The sequence below is a fragment of the Coffea eugenioides genome, chromosome 2 (assembly GCF_003713205.1).
Source record: "Coffea eugenioides isolate CCC68of chromosome 2, Ceug_1.0, whole genome shotgun sequence".
Classification (NCBI taxonomy): Eukaryota; Viridiplantae; Streptophyta; class Magnoliopsida; order Gentianales; family Rubiaceae; genus Coffea; species Coffea eugenioides.
Genome location: NC_040036.1, coordinates 9,869,073 through 9,891,991, shown reverse-complemented (window position 1 = coordinate 9,891,991; position 22,919 = coordinate 9,869,073). Strand labels below are relative to the sequence as shown.

Sequence of the window (22,919 nt, the reverse complement as noted above, 5' to 3'; positions counted from 1 at the left end):
AACATTTACCTTTATACAATAATCCTTTTGCAAACGTAATTTATTTATTATTTTGTATTTGTTTTAAACATATTATTTTGTATTTAAATTACCTTTAACATCAATTCGTTTCTTATTTAATTTTACAACAAGGAGTAATCCAAAAACAAAGGTTGAGAAAACGAGAATTTTTTTTTTTTTTTTGAGAAAACAAGAACTTGCTCAATGTGTAGCGCATATTTTCCTATCCTACTCAAGTTTGTATTCTTTCATTTAGAAAATAACAAATATATTGTCATCAGGATACCTCAAAAGCCCAAAAAACAAAAAAGAAAAATTAAAGACTAAAACAAAACATAATTTCGAATTAGTAAGCCATTGAAGTAACTTTTGTATTATAGAAATAAGGGTTTTTTTTTTTAACGGGTGTCATAGAGCATTCATTAACATATCTAACATTTACTTAACTTATTATGTATATACACGTATTAATAATTATTATTCTCTCTTATAATTATATACTTTTCTTATTTAATCTTACCTATCATTCTTCATATTTATTTATTTTTTTAATTAATCTTACATTTTAAAAAATATGACAACTAAAAATATATCTTAACGAATGCTCTAGACAGACCCTATAAATAAAACAAATAACTGTAGAAATTGCCAAGGCATAAAGCTGCACACGAGAAGTTGAAATTTCTGCTCGTCCTAATTGTGGTCATGCACTCTTTCTTGGTCAGTTATGACTCTAATAATCATCACCAATGAATGAATTAATGAGACATCACTAATGAATGAATTAATGAGAAATTCATATTCAATTAATTACGAACCTAAACATGGAAAACTTTAAAATTTCCCTACTCGCTATTATTTCAACTAGAGTGATTACTCTAGAACTCTCCTTAATTAATAGTCACTATGATTAACAAATTATTCATGATACATAATAATTAATGTTGCTGCTTTGACCAAAAAAAATCATATTACAGGAAAACATATGCTTTGCATGTATGGATATTCTTTAATAACACTGGGTTTGTTTGGATCGTGAACTTATCCCAAATAATATTTGGCTTGCATCATAAACACATTTTCCAATCCACCTTTTTATATTCCTAACTACTCCCTCCCTTTTTTTATAACTGACGTTTAAGAAATTTGTTCTAGTGTACTTTTATCTGTCGTTTTATTATCCCCATACAGTATTAATTATTTTTTCACAATTTTACCCTTTTATCTTTCTTTTCCAATACATGGTTCTTAATTACTACTCCTAGTAATTAGTTTGGTGGGAGTTAGTTTGCATTGCTTTTGGCCTAGTAAAACGACACCATTTAGTACTCTAGTGAGAGAAAACATGGGTGAATTGGATAATTAATGAGGGTACAAAAGGAAAGTAGTGTATAGATTTAAGCAATGAAAAACTTTTCTTAATTGGTGTGCAAAACCTTAAACGTCAGTTATAAAAAAAGGGAGGGAGTACTTTTTTATCTCATATACATCACATCAAAAAAAATACTATAGTAATTATTTCAAATAATACCCTATCCAAATAATTACTATAGTAATTCATTGAATCAAACGCAAATTGCACCATGTGACGTTCAATGTCATACTACTACTAATTTAATTAAGGCCAAAACAAAGTTGGAAAATATCTGAGGGAATATCCGCGTCAACGAGGAAGGCCGTTGACATTGTATTTTCCGCGGTGGTGCGCCTGTTTTAGAGCCCACCAATGGCCAATCAAATCATCTTTCTATTGAAAAGAAACCGAAAACTCAAACATCCCGCTGTAATTAACAAAGTCCTCCTCGGCTTGTTCTTCTTCCGAAATTCTGGAAGAGCAGCCACCTTCCTTTCTTATCGTCGTTATAGTAATAATAACTGAATAACAATGGAAGGTGGTGTTGATGGGGTGGCGGCAGAGGGGAAGGTGACGTGTGCGGCGTGGATCAGACGGCCGGAAAATGCGCATCTGGTGGTGATTGGAAAGTCAAGGACGCCCCCCTCTTCTTCTTCACTGGAGATTTTCTCATTTGATCCCATGGCGGCTTCTCTTTCTTCCTCTCCGAAGGTTTGTTTTTCTCTTTGGTAGTCTTTTTTTTTTCTTTTCATGTTTTCTTGAAAGTTCACATTTTTTTTCTGGGTTTTTGTTTTTCCGGTTTAATTTGTCAGGTGATTTATGAGTTTGAAGAAGGAGTTGAGCCGGTGAGTATTGCGGTACATCCAAGTGGAGACGACATCGTCTGTTCCACCTCCACTGCTGGCTGCAAGTCCGTTCTTTACTTCCTAGTATTCCTTTTCAATTTGCTATTTCATTTATTGATTTATTTTTGTCCATACACTGTTAATATAGCTTAGAAAGGTAGAATATCAGTTAAAGACTCCGTTTTGGTGAAAATATGTTAAATATTAAACATTTGCCCTTCGTTCCATAGCAACTGCACAATTGGAAGTCTTGATTAGTAGTAAGTCTTTTCTTTTTTTTTTTTCTTCCAGCTTATTGGCTTTAATTTGTCAATCACATATGTGGGTTATATGAATTCACTTAATATATAAGTACTACTTAGCACTAGGTTCATGGATTTTTGCGGCGTAAAATGCATTTGGGCCTTATACTTCACCTGCTATGTTTATGTATTATTTATCTTAGCCAAACTCTGATACCATGTGAGAGAATGTGGAGCGTTCTAACTCAAGCTGATTGATCATGGGTCGAAAACGCCTAGAATTGTTTATAAGCTTGTGTGATAAATAGAATCCTTGAAAATGAATATGGGACTTTCATTTTAATAAGGTATGTGAAAAAGGCAGCGGCGATAACAACTAATGTACATTTGCTGATTAAGATGTCCAGTGAATACAGTAAACCCATCAGTGTGTAGGTGAGAATTAGTGGAGGGTCCAGTAACTCTTTGAGGATTTTAATGTTCTGTGCTAGACATTGATCGCTTCAAGTTGTTGTCTTTTTCGGTGCAAAAGATATGATTAGCCTGGAATCTGACTTACCAATATAGTATGGCATTGGTAGGAGTATGTAGTTCAGTAACCATTAATTAATGAAGAAGAAGAAGAACTTTGCATGATGATGATGATGATGAGATGCTTTATGGCTGAGACTGTTCTGTGTTGTATGCAGATTACTTGAGTTGCATGCTCGAGGAGATAATGTAAGACTTTTGGCCAAAGAATTACTTCCTCTTCAGAATGTCAGTCCACAGAGATGCTTAGCCTTCAGTGGGGATGGATCTCGATTTGCTACTGGAGGAGTTGTGAGTAACATTTGTCTAATAGCTATTTTGCTCTTTGTATGGAGCATCGGATTATTTTGAAAAAATAACCTTGTTTATTCTGACTACTTTGTCTTCTTGTATTTCGTTTGGGACCCTTTTTGAAACCTGAAGGATGGACATCTCAGAATCTTTGAATGGCCAAATTTGCGCATCATTTTAGACGAACCAAGAGCCCACAAGTCTTTTCAAGACATGGATTTTAGGTAGACCTTGCTTCTCCTCAGTTTCTTTCTATTTAAGTGGCTGAATAGTTATTTGTCACGTGCTGTTTTCTTTTTCTAATATTCTGATGTGCTTGTGAACTCACCAAAAGCAGGTATGTTGTTAACTTTTGGACCTTATCAAGCTGCTTTTATGTCTAGTGTGAAAGTTATAGTGCAAGAGCAAACATTCTTCTCAGTTTAGGAGGATATATGTTAAATATTTCCATCTTGTTCCCTATTCCAACTTGTGCATAATGGATTTTCTTGCAAGTGTCTTGTGACTTTAATTGATCTCTCTTTGCTCCCTTTCTGTGCGTATGTGGAGAAATGCGTATGAAGAAGAAGAGAGAGATTGGGCACAGATCATAATCTTAACTTTGCTGTTTTCATGAGATTTTTGTCAAGTATAAAGGAAAATGCATGGCTTCTTTGATAGAAAAATTCTTAGTTTTTGGATGAGCATGCATTTAAGAAGTGTTGCCTTTTCTTTTTTGTCTACTCTAGTCTAGACTCGGAGTTTCTAGCTTCAACATCCACTGACGGTTCAGCAAGAATATGGAAGACTGATGGTGTTCCAGTAACAACCTTGACACGAAACTCAGTATGTCTTATCTGATTTAGTTGGTATTTTGATGCCATAACTCGTCATTCTTTCTGTGGTGATGTCATAAGCTACTTTATTGGCAGGATGAGAAGATTGAACTTTGTCGATTTTCAAGAGATGGGACGAAACCATTTTTGTTTTGCACAGTACAAAGAGGTATATTAAGCTATGGTATATGAGATCAGTTATGCACTTACTTTGTACTAATTCCTATTTATCTCTTCCAAACTTGACTTATTGGTTGATTAAACAGGCAATAAGCCACTTACTGTTGTCTGGGACATAAGTACATGGGAAAAAATTGGACACAAGAGATTCCTACCTAAACCAGCTTCTATATTATCCATAAGCTTGGATGGAAAGTATCTTGCTCTGTAAGTGGGCCTTTTACGAATACCTGTTTTTGGGACTCTTTTGGAGATGATTTTATATGATGAATGTACAGTTTTTAGAACTCAGTGGCTTATAACACAAAGAAATGGGGGGAAGCATTCGACAAACCATGGGTGGGAAAACTTCCCATGAATTTTGGTACCCAGATATTTGACCTTTTGGTTTGGTGCATGCTTATACTAATTCCAATATTGCCTGTGGCCAACACTTTTTTAGACTGTCCACAGCTTTGTATTGTTTGTACTCTTTACTTTTACGAGGTTTTAGTATCAGGTCGTTACGAATTTGTTTATTGGACTGATATGACAATTTAATGACCATAGAGGAAGCAAAGATGGGGATGTGTGTGTGGTTGAAGTAAAGAAGATGGAGATCCGCCATTGGAGTAAGAGGCTGCATTCGGGTTCTAATATCATTTCATTGGAGTTTTGCCCCAGTGCAAGGTGATGTGCAATTAAACTTTTTTTTTTTTTGTTTAAAATTTTGCAGCGGAGAATAAGAATCATATGGTCTTTGAAAGGAGTGTCGTCGTTTTTTTTTTATTCTTTTTGTTGGCTTTTAGATGACATCTAGATGAAGTTTAGTCATTTATTGCATGCTACCAATTGTTGTTGTGATTTACAAGTTCGTTTCAGTGAATTGCGCGTCTCTCAGAATTCCTCCTGTATCCTTTCTTTCAGCAATGTCAGTTGGATTGAGTGTGAATCTGCTTGCTCTAGGGTTTACTTTCAGAAAGAAATGTGTATTGAACTTGATATTTGGTGCACTTCTGCAGGATTGTCCTAACTGCCTCTTCTGAATGGGGAGCTATGGTGACTAAACTGACTGTTCCTGTTGATTGGAAAGGTCTCTCTCTCTCTCTCTCTCTCTCTCTCTCTCTCTCTCAGAGTATTAGAATTTGCATTAATCCTTTACTTTCTATTGCAGATTGGCAGATTTACCTGCTACTGTTGGGACTATTTTTAGCTTCAATGCTTTTGTTTTACGTATTCTTCCAGAATTCAGATTCTTTCTGGAACTTTCCTGAATCTGCAAGAAAGATTAACACTGTTTTCGGAGGTTCGCAACCCGATGATAAGACTGCGTTCGAACAATTTGAACAACTAGACTTGTTATCCTGACTCTGATTATCTTGAGATGTTAAGGACAGAATTGGCATGTGAAACTCGAGATATCAAGCATTTCATGTGTGTATAATTTTGGCTTTTGTGGGAGCAAGGAAATTGATTCTGACATTCTCTTGCCAATCTATTGGCCTCTACCTCTATTGTATCTCTTTTGGAATCAACGTGAAAGATGAACATTTTTTTTTTTTGAATATATGAATTTTTTTTTTTGGAATATATACTCGATGATGGCAATTTGTATTTATCGGATTAGTAATTTTGGAAGTTCAACCTCCTTGTAAACTTTTATGTTTACAGGTCAAAGAACACAAACTAAAGTCCTGTTTGATAATTCAACTTAATACTTAAATTTAATGAGTTCAGACTTTAATATATTTAGATGTGTTTAATAATCATCAAACTTGCTACTAAATATAAGTGATAAATTATTTACTTATTATTTAATATGATATATATTCGCATATATCAAATTTAGTAATTAACAGTTTAATAATTTAATAAATTTAAATTTTTAAATTTTTAAATTTCAATTTTATCAAACGCATCCTAAAATAAAGGTATTTCAATTTTGGGTCAAACAATTTCAGTGCTAGAGGTATTTCAGTGGATTTAGCACTTTCTTTCGCGGAGAATGTGCATAGAGGGTAATTCTACCCTGATCACGTTGTCCGGGGATTGAGCCTTGAAAGAGAGAGAGCGAGAGAATAAACCCAATCCAGTTGCCACCTGGATGGGATGGTACAAAGTTCACAGACTGTCCATGCTATCTCGGATGTGTTAAAAAGTGGACTATACACGTGGGCCAGAATCTATCCAGGCCCAAGGCCTTCCATTTTATGAAGTAAAGAGTTATTGAACGAAAAAAAAAAATACCCATTCCTTTTTCTGAAAGGAAGCTATTCCATTGTCAATTTGTAATTGGTCATGGATATTTTAAAGGAGAAAATTAACTAATTTAAACATTTTCTCTCGATCTTATTCTTTCATGATTTTCGTTTTCCTCGTTTGGATAATTGGCAAACTAATCTAGTTTGAGTTAAATATTAGTACTCTTCAAGGAGAATGAGTATATAATTTCTTACCCTGCACCCTTCCTTCCTTTCCTTTCATATGCACGTATTATTAGATCCTACAATGTTGAGTTAAGAAAAAACGGTGCATATATGTTACACACAAATACGTTGTTTATTTTTCCTTTTTTTAAAATTGATTTTTTGTTACCTTTTTAGTTTTTCCTGGAATAGAGCCAATTGAGTATAGAAGTACTCTATTCACAAACAAATTTTTTTTTTTAAAAAAAAATGTAGAAAAGGTATTTTAGGTAGTATTTAACTTCCTTTTTGCCGGTGGAAACTGTAATCAACTCCAAAGGAGACTGAATCGAGTTTTAATTTTGTGGTCCAGGCCCCTTTTGTTTCTTCATGAAAAACGGCCGCCTTTCTTAATGGGCTGTACGAAAGACCTTCGATTTGAAGTCTGGTTTGCATCAATGGTGAAATGTATGCGAAAGGGCGTCTTCATCACTCATTTTCAACGTTCATAATAAATTCCTACAGAAAATTCATCAAGTATTTCCTTCTACTCTTCTTCTTTAATTCCCTTGTATTAAGCCTCATGTATTTGCGGACCTATTGTTATGGTCCAAGTTTTCTACCGTCTTCAGGAAACTGACCTTTCAACCTTCATCCTTGAATTGAATGCCCTTCAACCCTGCCATTTTAAAATGCTCTTATTTATTAATTCTTTCGTCTGAGGCGGCTTGCTTTATTTTTGGCCATTCCAATTTGCCAATCCACATCATTGAGAGAACCAATAATGAGCTTTGCGGCATGTGAGATGAAATAATTGCACCTCAGTATTTTCCAATTCTACAATTTCATAGTCCGTTTGAATTGCTATTTTTTAAAGTTTTTATAATAAAATATATTGTGACGATTCAATATATATAAAATAAAAAAATTATTAAAAAATATATTTATAAAAAAATTCAATTTGATGGAGTAACTTTTTTTTGTGACGATAACGATAATATTTTTATAATCTAATTTATCTTAATTTAGAGCAGCTATAGGAGCACGATAAAAAGGCTCACTGTGCTCTGGCATGCGTATCATGTTGAACAGCAGTTGAGGATCGTACAGTTTCTTGTCGAATCGGTAGTCAATTCCCTGCAAAATTAATGGATCTAGGCAAAGGTGCCACATTGGAAGCGAGCAATTATTCATTGGAAGCAGTCAAAAGTCAAAATCAGATCATTTTAGTTGTTGGAAACTTGGCATTCTTCAATGGTGGGCTGGTGGTTTATGGTCTTAGTCTTAGACGATGGATAATGAATCTTTTGACCATTCCCAAGTCCAGTCTCTCGCCACTGACGATTTTTTTTTAGTTTTTCCTTCCCTGTTAAGCTTTTTGTGCTACCTTAGCTTTTCAGTGAGAGGAGTCCTAGTTTCTAGTAAACATACTTTTCAATGCATTGAAAAGCCATATATAAGCAAAAATAATAAGAAAAATTGAAGAACAATCTCTGACCAAAGACAGAAACCTTAGCCACCATCATATGATTTTCATCCACTGGCTGACTTTTCTTCTACAGCTGTACAACAACTGGGTCAATATAAGTACTTGTTGTACAAGAATAACGTGTTAAAATGTTGACCAAATGTGAAGAAATAGAAAAAAAAAAAAACTACGTGTGAAAATTTGTATTTGCTTATTCTAGATCTAGATACTCAACAAATTTGTGCACCTCATTAATATATAGTATTGTTAAATCAGCATTATTTGACAAGAAGAGAAGACCCCTCTGCCTCTGGAAGCGACAGCCCTTGTAGACGAGGTCCCATAATGGTGCCAATGGTTGGAAAGGTAATGGTCCAAATGGGTGTGCCGTGTACGGTTTAAAATAAAACATCACAAAGAAATTTTCCTTGTTTTTGCTTGTTAGAATGGATTATGACTATCAATTGATTTTTAGTGAGTGTGTTTGGATAGTAAAAAATTACACTTTTATTTATATCTTATTTACACATACTCGCTTGTATCATCAACACATTTTTATCTCACATACATCACATCAAAAAAGTACTGTAGCACTTTTTTGGATAGTGCTACAGTACTTTTTTCACAAAAATTATCTCAAATAATTCATAATCCAAGCACATTCATTATTTTTACCAGCAGTTCAATTCAATCGTTTGGTGCCAATTATTAGAGACAGGGTCAATACCATTGGAATTTTCGAACAATTGTGCAGTTGTTGAACATTTTATATAATTTGACGTATATTTATATTTCTCCATCATATACATAATTTTTGTTCTTATATATTACTTTAATAATTTAATACAATCACGATTATAATCATTCTAAAAAAATTACAACAACAATGGTACTAACTGTATAACGGGCCCAATTGTACGAATCCCTTCTCCCCAGTTCATCTGCACTTTTCGCATTCTGACAGCAAAAGGGAGCATAAATGAATACCGTTTTGTGCATGAGTAAACATCCAACTGCAACCGATTGGTCCACTGTCCACTGAGGGTTTATTATTAGTATTATTTCTTTGTTGGTCGGATTTGCATGTTAATCAATATAATTGCCTGCATCCACAGGGTAAAAGATTTCAAACCTACTGTGTATATATTATTTGGAGTAATTTTTTGAAAAAATACACTGTAACACTTTTTTTTTATGTGATGGGATAAAAAAGTAGTTGAAAAGATAAAAATACGATCGAAAAATGGGTTTATGATACAATCAAATAAATTTTTGCAAATAATAAACTGTCCAACCGCACCTATTATTAATGATAACTTCATGACTAATAACCTTTCATTTTCTATATGATAAAAATCTCCCAAAGTATACAGGCACTTTACCGTGCTAAAGGTACACATCAGCCACTTTAGAATTAATGCTAGAATTAAATCGGGGAGTATCCATTCTAAGTAGTAGTAATAATAGTGATAGCAACCACTAGTTCTTTCCATCTTTGGTGGTGCAATTTGGGAATTGCCAGTTTGCCCGTGTGCCTCAGCATAATGTGTAACAGCAGATTCTTGTTATTTTTTCAGCTAGAGAAAAGAGTTGGGGGTTGATGCCTTCTTTATACAAAGTTGTAATATCCACCAACGGATGTTGATGCAAGTGGAAGGATCTTGCATCCCTTAACCCTGAGGTCTCGGGTTCGAAATTCATGGGAATGAAAAAAACAACGTTGGGAGAGCTTCCCCCTACAAGAAACTCAACCCGATTCGAACAGGATTAGTCACAGATCGTAAAACAGATGTTGACACTTAGGGATTATACTAAAAAAAAACAAAGTTGTTATATCCTATATCCAATCATGTTGCTTAACAACTCATTTCTATATATCTAATGAGCTAATTCAAGGTCTCAGATGCCAGGTTAAATTTATAATATGCATCAAAGAAAGAAATAAATAAATGATATTTATATCCTTGTTGTAAAGTCAAGAAAAGTAGCCAAGAGAAAGTGGGGAATATTTCATTACTCAAATGTGTCCAACGACTCTCTTCTTTCTGTCTATCTATTTTTAGGCCCCGCAGGGCTTTCTACCGGTCTAATTCCCCATTAATGATTGATCACTATGGTAGAGTTGTGGGATAAAAGGTTGTGGATAAAATTCGATTGGGGGATCTCGCCACATCCACACATGGTGCTAAGTGTTTTCACACTCACTCGAGAGAAGAATATGAATAGCATTTCCACCTCTTTCCCCTGACATTTTTCTTTCTTTCGTTTTCTGAATTGAACATCTTCGCAGTAAGACTAGTGGGAATGTATGGAGACATCTTTATGGGAAAATTTGGTCGTTTGTATACTAATGACCATTTTATTTTGCGCCTACGGAGAAGTTAACGTCAACATCAATCATGCTTTAGGCTTTGTTTGGATTGTATTTTTCTAAATTTTTTTTATAGAAAAATGACTGTAATAGTTTGATATTTGTAAGATAAAAAGATAATTAAAAAATATATTCACGAAAAACGTAATAATTTTTCTTTGAAAAATTGCAATCTAAACACATCCCAATATTTCTATTACTTTGGCTCGAGAAGCTACAATGCATTTTAAAAGTGTAGTTATTACTCCATTTGTCCCACTTTGATAGTCATGTTTTCCATTTTCGTTTGTCCCAAATTGTAGTCCACTTTCTAATTGAAGAATGTAGTTGTATTTTAATTTTTCTAAAATACCCTTATTCAATGTAAATTATTGTTACTATAAACCTACCCCTTTTTTTACCATCAATTTAAGTTCCCATAAAGTTGTACTCTAATTAATGTGAGGGTATTTTAGAAAAATAGCTACCTAAATTGATTGTTACAATAAAATTAACTATTTTTTATTAAACTGTATGAAAAAAGAACCAGCACTATCAAAGTGGAACGGAGGGAGTATTATTATTATTTTTTTGGCTCTAACACTTTAAACGTCAATTATTATTATTATTATCCATTCTTTAAATTGCGTAAATGCAAAACTAGAATCCTTTACACCAAAAAAAAAAAAAGAAAAGAAAAGAAAAGAAAGAAACAATTAATATTTTGATATCCTCAATAGTACAAGTATGGGAAATGGTCGAGCCACCTTGACCTGTAGGACGGAACTAGGAGGCATGGACCGCGCGTTGCGCGGTGACAATTTATCATGAATGCCCATGAAGCATTTGTAATATGTATATAATTTGAAAAATAAAAAGGAAATTGTTGAAAAATAAAAAGGAAATTGACTTCATTAGATACCATAAGCCAATTACTAATGCACATCAACAACATGACAAGCATTTCAAAAACTAATATACGGCCTCAAATCATCACAAACTTGTCAAAGAAAGCTAGATACATATAGTAGGAGAAAACTTGCACCCTTTTCACATAGGCAGCATATACAGTTTGCCTTAGTAGCCGAAAAGAAGACTATTATGTTACATTTCTCTATTTTGACACTTGGTATAACAATTACATGCAACAAAAATTCACTTCATTAAGCATAAACAACTATGAGTTCACTCGCCAGTGGCCATCAGCAACACAAACTGTGCCAAATTGCACTTGAGCCTAGGTTTTGAATGCCTTAGAAGTCCCATGATAAAGCTACACCATGAGCTTTTCTCCTTTTTAGATGTAAGTATCAGCCCATCCTATTAAAATTACAATAGGGAACAGTTAGTTATCATCCTATTTATACCAGTGAAGAACCAAAAACACAACAAATGAAATCAAGGTTTTAAGAAGGTAAAAGTTAGCTTGGAATCTATGAAGCCTGACCATGTAATGCTCAATATAAATACCTTCAATATCATAGTTGAAGCCCCAATCAAGTTTTTTCCTTATTGAGAGTGTAATTTGAGTTACAACCATGAACACCCAGTGCAATGTGGATGGATGGCTTCAAAACTGAGAACTATATCGGCCAGTTCATTAATGCTTACCATTTCATCCCTACCACTAATAATATTGAAGAATATTAAGTTAAGATTAACTTTTAAGTTAATAGAGAGAAATATAGTGTGACGTGTGTATACTCAACCAAGCATAACTACACAGATACATAATCAGTATTCTTAAATAGAATTTCACTTTCAATTAAATAATATAGAGTGTATGCTCAACCAAACATAACTATACAGATATGATTTTAATATGATATGCATTTAAAGAAATAGATAGCTTAATCTCCTTAAAGCATTAACAATCCTATAAGCCAATTCTCAAACTCATCTGTTAAAGTCAACAAAATGCAATTGAAGCCTCTCCCATTTGACCTATAAATATTGCAAGCAAAGTAAAAAGATCAATATATCATACTTTCAAATGACATAATAACTGTAGTTTATTTGCTACCATTTAAGAATATACGTTTCCATATTCTAAAAGTATCATATATAAAACCTGCCTGTACAACACCCAATGGCAAAATCTTTGTTGCAGTGCTTGCACAACTATTCTGTTGCAAGTTTCTCTGCCACAAATGTCTTGAGACTACTAACCAAGCACACAACAGTATATTTTTACATCTTCGAAATGTATTAGAAACAACTCAAATCTTAATATTCCTATACTTCTGAAGCTAGCAAGATTGATAAACCATAGCAGGCCTTGCATCATAATCCTCCAGGCTTATTCAGTTTCTATTACTTAATTTAAGATAAAATAGACATAAAGAATTAGTTTATATGCAAACATGTTAACATGCCAGCTAAAACTCTTATTTGCAAATTTGTTCTACAACAAGCAAACATGCAAACTGATTTGCCGGGAAACAAGTTTGAAATATTGAATCAAAATATTCGTTGCATATTAACTTTCTAAATGGTATTAAATAAATGGTTTTTCAGAAATTATAAGCACATTTTGAGCTTCTGACAAGCTTTGTCACTATGGTCAGCTTGGGAAGATCTAATAAAATTGAAGAATATTAAATTAAGCTTAACTTATAAGTTAATAGGGAGCAATAGCGAGTGTATGCTCAACCAAACATAACTACACGAAACATAATCATGCTTATAATTTCAAATGTAAAGTTTTAATGTTTGAATTTCTAATGTGTTCTGTAGATTCCAAATGACATCAAATGCTACTGTTTTAAGTCCCAAAAAACAAAAACAAAAACATATCTCGAGGGATTTCCATTAAACTAAACAATGAGAAAGCCAAAATAGATAGTCCTTCATCTACAAGAATATAGGTTTCATGTTTTGTATTTCAGCACCTCCATGGCATATGTCAGAGGCTTACAGGAGATTTCAATTACACTATATGATTCCAATGGTTTTGGAGATAGATAAGTAATCACAATCCATTATAGTACTGCATAGAAACTGGACGCGTATTGAGTTGCCAAACCAAATGGAAGGACACTTAATTGGCCCTCTTGAAGACCACAGTATGCCCGACAAAAAGGGAAGCAAGAATTACTACAAGCAATTTTCTGAAAAGAACAAGTTCCAAAATATGCATTGACTTATTTATAGAAACACATACAAAAATTAAATGCAGAAAAAGAATCTGCATTGCAGTCCTATCAAAGGGAAACACAAAAATAATTAGAAAGTGTTTCTTGTAAAATTTGTTGGCCTTTTTAATTAGACCAATCACAGGAATTAGAACTGGGGCAAATGTTAACGTGTAAATAGAAACCAGTACCAATTTTGAAGAGAAAAGCGGAATTGGGACAATTTTTAATCAAATGAAACACAATAAGGTTATGTCTCGCTGGATTACTTAAAAAAAATAATACTACTACAATGATAAAACATTAGCTACTAAGCCAAAAAAAATGCTCCTAACAACAAGCAACCCGGAAAAGAAAAGGATCACAAAACACAAACTTGAATACAGAACCTGAACAAAGAGATGATCATACCTAAAACAGCCTTAAGCTGCTCAACTTTATCGGGTGAAGGTACAACACCAGGGCCACAATCGGCAAATACTTCCTTGCAAGTTTCATAAAGCTTCTGAACTCTGCTTTCACCTATTCCTCTTAGACTCGTCGTACACTTTACCTTTTGGTTTGCTTGCATTTCTCTCGATCCCCATTTGTATGTCAATCAACTGATCTTCAACCCAATTCATGAAAAAAGTTCAACTTTTAGGGCTAAGGTAAATTAAAGAAAACTCTGACCTAGTATTCAAGAGAAAGTATAAATAAATAATCTTGAAATAAGTTTCAGGGCCTAAAACCGGGGATATAAACACATATAGGAATTTTAAAAAAAACCAACAACAACGACAACGAAGAAAAACAGAACCTTTTTTGGGTTTCGGGATCCTTCTGTATGGGCTGATAATAGTGTAGCGTTGTTTTTGCTGTTTCCTGTGTCCAAAGAGAAACCTTTGAGGCGATGAAAGAAGACAAAGATGTGAAATATTGGATCTTTGTGATTTATTGCTATTAGTTTTGGATTGTTGATGATAATGATGGACAAGATAGGGAGAAAGAAGGGCTGATACAGATGAGGTGGATCTTTGAATGGAAGGGGTGGATACCATGGAAACTTTGCCTCCAAAACATCAGGACAAACAAGAACAATAGATGAGGGATGAATCGACAAAGACAAACCTAAAGAAAAAAGAGACAAACCAAACCAGCAAACACCCAACAGTAAAGAACAGTAGATCCGCATAAAAGAGACCAAAAAAGATAAAAAGAAAACCAACAAAGAGAGGGAAAAGCATACATTTTTTTGTAGTCACGCTAACCCTGATAGCAATGATAATAGGCATAGCATGCATTAAATTTTCGATAGCTCGCCCCTCAATAGATTCATAGTCACCAAATAGGGTCAAGATGATGGGACGCTTCCTACATCAGCGACACAAATAAAAGAAGAAGATCATAAGAGCAACAAAACAAAGAGCAAGGCAAACAAAACTGTAAACAGAGAGTAACATGATTACCCCTGGTCAACTATAATAATATCTCTCTCACGGCGAAGGATTCCTTCCACATAAACGTCCCGTGCAGGCAAAGAATTAACCACCACCCCCATGATATCTGGGTTCATGCAAGATAAAAAACAGAGTGAATGAAGCGAAAACAAACAACGAATAAAAAAAAAGCAAGAAAAGGGAAGAGAGAACCTACTTATGAGGTTATTAGTGTCAGCAACAAAGTGCAAAGAATCATAAGAGCTCAGGCCAAAATAAAAAGGCAGAACAGGAAGCCCAACATCAGTAGCCTCTCTAATAGAAGTATCAGAATTAATCACCCAGTAAAAGGGATAAAAACAATCTGGGAGGAGCTCGGGAAGCCGGCGGATCTCAGCATTCGATATATAATACTTCCTAAATGGAAGAAGAAGCCCATCCACACAAGGAACGTTGTCATCATAAACAATGGCAGACACTTTAATACCCTAATTGGAAAATTATATTAGACAGCGAAGCAAGCACAAAAATGACAGCATCAAATAAGCATGCGTCAAGAAACAAATCAAATGCACCTGCGAATCGCCAAGCCGAAATAAACGGAACGACTTCGAAATCGATCCATGGCTAGCAACCTTGACACGATCAGCCTCAACAACATGAACCAAGGTCATCCAACCACGTGTAGATTCAGAGACATTTGATATGCGAAGAAGCTTAGGCGCAGCAGCAACAGCTGAAGCAATAGCAGTAATAAGATAAATATATAGGACAAGCATACCCAAAGGCAACTAAGACAGAACCTATAAACCATAAAAACCTAAAGATCCGTCAAAAGGCTCACATGGAATGGCACCAAGCTCGGGCACAAAACTAACAGTGGAAGCAGCAGCAGTTGCCATTCCTACAAAACAAAAAGGCACAGATAAGACCGTACGAAAAGGCGATGACCAAAAAAAATAAGGGGGAAGAAACAGTACCTTTACGCAAAAAAAATAACAAAATAACGCAAAAAAATTAAAAGACAAGAACAACAATCGTAAAACAGGCAAAGAGGGGAAAATGGAAAAGGCACAGAAGAAAATTCCGGCAAAAGATCAACCTTTGCAGGAAAGCAAACAGCTAGAAGAGGAAGCCTAGAAAATAAAAAGACAAGAACAACACCTGTAAAACTTAGCATGCAAGCGAAAATACAACAAAAAAAAGAAAAAAGCACAGAAGAAATTTCCTACAAAAAAGTAAGGTTGAAGAACGCAAAAAGCTGGGAGAAACCCTAGAAAAATATCACAATCATTAAAAGGAAGAGCCAAAAAACTGAGATAGGAAGGAGAAAAAGGAATCGTACCTCCAATTGCTGGGTAGAAAAGAAAAAAACGAGGGTGCATTAATGAGATACCTCCAATTGCTGGGTAGAAGAGAAGAAATCGCAGGTAAAGGATGGAGGCCATAAATCCAAAGGATAAAATCCATCGTGTAATACGCCTTACTCCAATTAATAAGAAAAAGATTCTCAGCACACTCATTCATAACCACAGCAGACGGAGAAGGAAAAAATGGAAAAGCATGCGGGTGTATCGATGAGGTGACATGAAAAGAGGTGAAAGGGAAGATATTAAGAAAGAACCAGAGCAGACGGAGGAGGGAAAAAAAATATGGAAAAGCACGTGGGTGCATTAATGAGATACCTCCAATTGCTGGGTAGAAGAGAAGAAATCTCAGGTAAAAGACGGAGGCCATAAATCCAAAGGATAAAATCCATCGTGTAATAAAAAAATGGAAAAGCATGCGGGTGCATCGATGAGATGAGATGAAAAGAGGTGAAACGAAAGATATTAAGAAAGAACCAGAGGAGACGGAAAAAAAAAAATGGAAAAGCACGTGGGTGCATTAATTAATGAGATGAGACGAGACGGAAAAGGAAGATAAAAAAAAGAACCACGTGAGGACCTTCCTTCGGCACGTGAGGACGACGAAAAGCTTATGAACAGTAACCATCCTTCGGCTGTTAGTCTTATATGTTGATAACAAGTTCTAGTTTGTTTCTTCGCTGCTGATGACATGGATGTCTCCTATTCTGTCTCTTGTCTTGACTCTGCGTTGGCTTTCCTATAAGCCACATTTTGTCCTCCTATCATCTCTAAAACAATTTTGTGAAATTGTAAATACGATTAACCATTATATGTCATAAGAAGAAAATCTTTCTTTTTCCTTGTTCACTCTGTGCCTATTACTATTATAGTCCGTTTATTATTGTTATTTTTTGATAAATTTGTAAAAAAAAAAAAAAAGTGTTAAAACGATTTAATGTTTATAAGGTAAAATAGTGGTTGCGACAAATCTAAATATTCCAAGACACTTTTGAGTGTTCAAGGCTATTGGAAAGAGAGAGATGAAAATCTTTAAAAAAATTTCCTCCTCTTCTTCCACTAATGCGTTAAAGAATTGTTGTCTATCCCAAATCAATAGGCATGTCCAGCCACCTATTTTGACAAATCTTTCAAATGGATCATACTTGCTAAACCTCGCTCAAAATATGCTTCGATTTGTTTTCAATAACAAGTGCAGATGAAATGGATCTAGGACCGTCCACCTAGAGAAAATCAGAAATGAGAGCAAGTAGTTGTACATCTATTATAAAGTACATCAAGACGAAGAGATGATGCCGTTTTCGTTATCAGCAGGAGGGTTTGAATTATGCCCATTGGATAAGGGCTGGGATGCCAGATGCAAATGCAGCATCCATTAAAAGACAAGGACAATAACAGTTAAATTATGTCAGCATTATTAAAGGGTTATCAGTTATGTGCGACCCCAGAAAGCGTTTAGTTTTATGACTTTATCAATTTGTTCAGCGGTAGGATAAGACTGAATCAAATTGTTCAAATCGAAACTTATCGTTTCAGGGGAAAAAAAAAAAAAAAGAGAGAGAGAGGATAAGGCTGAATCCGTGCCTAACTCTTTACAGAACCATCAATTGTTTAACATGGGTCTGGAGATACTTTCTTTTTCCAAATTAAATATCTATATATATACAAGTCCATAAAGTAATAAATCGCATAATAATAGGGGTGTAAATGATTATAAATTTATAATCAAGCCAACCACTAATGTCGTAGCGTTCAAATTTGTTTGATTATTTTTTCAAGTTTAAAATTTTGTTTGTTTAAAATTGGCTTGTTTATCTGCCGAACTAAATTTGAATGAGTTTTTTTTTTAAAAAAAAATTATTGAATTTGAATGTTATCGAACATAGAACATTGTTCGACTTTGGTTTGATTAATTGGCGAATCAAACATAAACGAGTTCTTACCAAAGTCAAACTAATTCGAATATCGAGTAGTTTGATTCATCTATCGGTTCTAAAAAATAATAGGTATATTGAATTTGAAATGTTTGAGGTCTTGACCATAATCGTTTTATCGCAAAACCAAGATTTACGGGTCAAAAAATAATTCTTTTGGTTCGTAATTTCCTTAATCAGCTGGAATTCTCTCATCGATTAGTAACATAAAACAAGTTTACGGCTCCAATGAGTTTCCATAATTCGGTTGCTGCCATTTTTCCAACACGCACGCTTTTCAGAGCCCTGGATTCCGTCCGTTGTTAGGGAGCTTACGGTTTTACGTTCTATTTCACACATCGACGGGCTTTGTGTCACCAAAATTCAGTGCTTTAAGCAAGGTAATATGAAACAATTCCAAAAGTAGTTCCCGTCGGTGGATGAAGATCGAAGAGTGCCTCAGGACCAGGAACAATTCTATGTGCTATAATATACTATCCTGTAAGTTTATTCCCGAGCCCCACCTGAGTTAATAATATTATTGAATTCTGGGAGCTGCTTTCTTAAGGATTATCGCCGTTCTCAACCGATCTCAAACGTCACTAAGTTTTTATCTAAGTATATCCATCGTCCATCATCTCTGATGATTTATGTTGGCATCAACCTAGCAGGACTTGCAAAACAAAGATTATTACTTCTGACCAATTTCTTTATTGGAGTAGATACTAGGTCGTACTTCAAATTGTCCCAAATTCATATAGAGTAATAGTTGACTATTAAAAAAAAAAAAATTACCAAGTTGCTGCCATCATTTTCTCTGTTCAGTCCTTGCATGATTCCCCGTGACGGAATGGCTTTTTTGTTTTTCATTTCTGAGCAATTGATAAAATATTAAGGGGGATGGGTTAAATTCACATCCCTAATACTTTAATGACTTGTATCTATCGCTAGAATTGATAATTTGAACCATTAATATTCGAAGTTGCAGTGAGAGTGGATTTAGAACGTAGGAATATGAATTTAGCATCTCCCAATTTTAATTTCGTCTTAAATCACCTGAACCTTCAATTTGGAAATTCATGTACAAAAAACTCATTCATTTGTCTCTTCAGGTACGAATTTTTTCTTTCTTAAAAAAAGAAAGAAAATTTCTTTAAGAATTTTAAAATGCAGTAGATACCCCTAAATGAGTAGATTTGGAGCGATTAAGAACTTGAATTGAACTTTAAAATAAGCGGAAATAGGATAGAACCCATTTAAATTGTTTAAGTTTATAGGAAAAAATTTGTTTAGCAATTTTCAAACAGTGATATTTTGAAAATTAACTTTTTATCAGAATAATATGTCCAACACAACTGTCAAATAATCAAATTTTGTTAAGTGATAAGTCTGAACGCTTGAAGAAAACTTATTAATCTGCGCGATATATATATGAGATAAAAAAGTGATTAAAAAAATAAAAAAGACAAATAAATAAATAAAATTTACTATCAAACAAACCAAACTACCATGCAAAGACCCTCTCGTCACTAGATTCCGATAAAAATGATAGCTAAGCACTGGGGTCGTTCGAATCTATGGTTGTTGATTTGAAAATTTTGATTACGTACTAGTATTAATTACTAAATAAAAGATTTAAAAATGTTTAGTGGCAGAGGCTGCTAGAACAGGCACTTGATAATGAAATGAAATTTTGATTTGGCGCCGAGAGGGTAGCCACTAGCCAATTACCATGGTTCAGGATTATTTATGCAGATCCCGGTCCCCGCGTCAACTTTTATGCTAGTAGTATCTGGGGAGATGCCTTTCCGAGAGAATTATGGAAAAGATAAAGGTGGTTTGCTTTTTAACATTTTCTTTTCTTTTTATTTTTTCTGATAATAAGAAAACTCCTGAATGAAAATTAAATAACGGGGTAAAGTTCCGGAGTGGTTTGGCAATAAAAACGAAGAAAAAAATCAAGCAAGATTTTTAGTTCAACTCAATATTTTACTGAATTCTGCGAAAGGAATACAAAAATACAATTGTTGTTGTGGTTTGTTCTTCATGTATTTCTTTTCCAGATGTTGCAAATGATGCTTTGAATAAGACCGTCATGTTAAAAAAGATCAAATGATAAAGCAAATTATGAATTTTTTGGTATAAAAATATTTTTACAGAATGAAGAGGTGGTTACATCATTCTTTTTTCTTTTTTCTTTTTTTTAACGAGCAGCTTTTCTCTGTTCTTTTTTTAAAAAAAAAAATTAAAAAACAAAGAAGAAGACTTTTAAGGTCCCTACGGCGAATAAACTAAAGAATATCCAATTTCTCCACTCCGAATGCGTTTTGCTACATCCTCCTTGTTTGTCAATCCATCAAAGTAGAACAGGCTTTCTGCATAGAGTAAACTCTAATTGAATGGAAATGGAACTCGAAACTAGCATTGTTGATCAAGAAAAAACAATAGATTATTTGAAATAATGGAAAAGGTTTATTCCATTCTTCTTCTTTTTCTTTTTAACTTCTTGTTATATATATATATATATAAACAAGAGATTATTTGAAATAATTTTTAAAAAAAAACATTGTAGTTCTTTTTTTAATGTGATGCACGTGATATGAAAATGTTGAAAAATAAACAAAATTGTTTAAAAACATGTATTTATAATGCAATCAAATAATTTTAGGGACAATTTCAAAAACTTCCTTCTGACAGTTTAAATTGGCACCACTCAACTTTAAAAATTATTAAAAGAACGTATTTATAATACAATCAAATAGTAATTTTTTGTATGCATATAAGAAGAAGCCATCCTTCATCGTGCGTGGTGCATGCGTTAAGCAAGAATGCACTCTATCATTTGTGCTTTTCTAATGAAAAAGTCAGAATCTCTGATCAAATCGGATTTAATCGTTGGAGTCTGCTGTAAATATATCACCCCCACCAAACAAAGCCTCCCCCAGTGTTCCGGATCACCATTTGTCTTGTTTGTCACGCCTGTGAATTTCTCTTCAAAAAGAAACAAAATTTTTTTTTCCTCTTCTGCAAAGCGGAGTCGATCATGTGAATAAACAATTTCGACAAATATTTTAACCCTAAACCGTCCTCTGCGTGGTAGTAGTAGTAGTTGCTGTCAATCTCGGCCCAACAAATCGACTTTGACCGGCAACAGACAAAATTGACGCAACCGGCAGATGATAGGAATAGCTCATTAATTTACTACTATCCCCAATTACCCGCATCAAAAGGCGCAAGGGTCCCTAGCCCCTGGGGGGAATTAGTTTAATCACGATTCGATAATATATATAGTGGGAGAAATTAGTTTAATCACGATTCGATTAAAATACCTGTTTTCTAGATTTGCATGCGTATTAGGTTGCAGTAGACTTCAGCAAAGTATTTGATTGATGTCATGCCTAAAGTTATTGTGTCCATTATCCAAGAGACTAGTTAGTGAGTGACATTTAGTCTAAATTTGTTGGGAGCATTTATTTGAGGACGGTGATCGGATTTGGTGTTGCTTAACAATTCGAGTTGAGGTTGCGGGATATATTATATATTCGAGTAGAGGGCGGGAAAAAAATATATGGAAACGGAAAATAACTACGTATAATTAATTACTATTAGTGTTTAGGATACACATGATGTGATGTGTGTGCAACTAAAAAAAAAAAAATTAGGCCTTGATTGGATAGCAATTTTTCAGATTGCTGTTTGGATAGCAAATTTTTTTTAACAAAATTTTCACTTGCGTCATAAACACATTTTTCAAACTACCTTTTTATTTCACATATATCACATCACATCACAAAAAGTGCTTCAGTAATTATTTGAAATAATGCTCTATCCAAACAAAGCCTCGTTTTTATAAATATATTTCTCAATCACCTTTTTACCTTACATATATCAAATCGTTATAATAATTTTTTTACAAAAAATCTAAAAAATGCAATCCAAACATGAGATATTTATTGAAATCATTTTTTTATAAGAATTAGTTTTAAATTTTTTTAATGCATTCATAGAAAACTCAATTATTAATTTCTTTTGATGTTATTAATTTAACATGGAAAGGGGTTTCGAGTCTTTTAACTTCCCACTTCCGAGCCAAGTAACCCGGAATAAATGAATTGAAACGTTCAACAAAGATTGGATTCCATATCTTATTTTATTTTACCTTCTAGAAAAATATAGGAGCCGCAATTTAAAATTCATCAACTGTTAGTCTAAAATATTTGTGAACCAATTGTTAAAGGTCTTTCTAGAATCCGCGATTAACATTTGACGATTTAAAATTGATAATTTAGTATTTAAAATTTTTTTTCTAGCGACTGAAAAGTGGAAATTTCCATGCAAGAGCCGAGAAGCTTGTATGCAACTTCGTAATATACTTTTTTTTTCCCCCTTTCCATGACAAACTTCGTAATGTAACCTTGGAATAATCCGCCGGTGGGTGCTGCGCCAAGATTTCAAAACTTGGAAAAACACGTCCAGCTCAGGCCCCAGCCACACCAGCCGGCACGTGATCCATAGACTCGGTAGGGACCCTGGAGACATTTCACGATTCAAAAATGGATCAAACCTTTTCCTCGCCCCAATTCGTAAGCTGTTGACCGCCGAATCAATTTACCCACCTACCCTTTCC

At 34.1% G+C, this 22,919-nt stretch overlaps 1 protein-coding gene across 2 annotated transcripts; it reads left to right on the top strand.

Moving 5' to 3' along the window:
- Positions 1-1,748: 1,748 nt before the first annotated feature.
- Positions 1,749-5,799, top strand: LOC113762882 (SEC12-like protein 1). 2 transcript variants are annotated; one of them, XM_027306509.1, is made up of 11 exons: positions 1,749-2,065; positions 2,167-2,264; positions 3,131-3,263; positions 3,396-3,487; positions 3,992-4,088; positions 4,175-4,247; positions 4,345-4,465; positions 4,808-4,927; positions 5,260-5,330; positions 5,412-5,621; positions 5,683-5,799. In XM_027306509.1, the coding sequence occupies exons 1-10, from the start codon at positions 1,886-1,888 to the stop codon at positions 5,603-5,605; spliced, it is 1,179 nt and encodes a 392-aa protein (XP_027162310.1). In that variant the 5' UTR covers positions 1,749-1,885; the 3' UTR covers positions 5,606-5,621; positions 5,683-5,799. The 2 variants fall into 2 exon arrangements, with proteins under 2 accessions (XP_027162310.1, XP_027162309.1); XM_027306508.1 differs by having other exon boundaries at positions 5,412-5,799.
- Positions 5,800-22,919: the final 17,120 nt, after the last annotated feature.

Excerpts from the sequence above, each read along its gene's own strand:
- LOC113762882 (XM_027306509.1), top strand. The coding sequence starts at position 1,886 with ATGGAAGGTGGTGTTGATGGGGTGGCGGCAGAGGGGAAGGTGACGTGT. Across the intron at positions 4,089-4,174 it reads CAACCTTGACACGAAACTCA|GATGAGAAGATTGAACTTTG; the intron begins GTATGTCTTATC and ends CTTTATTGGCAG. Across the intron at positions 4,466-4,807 it reads GATGGAAAGTATCTTGCTCT|AGGAAGCAAAGATGGGGATG; the intron begins GTAAGTGGGCCT and ends TAATGACCATAG.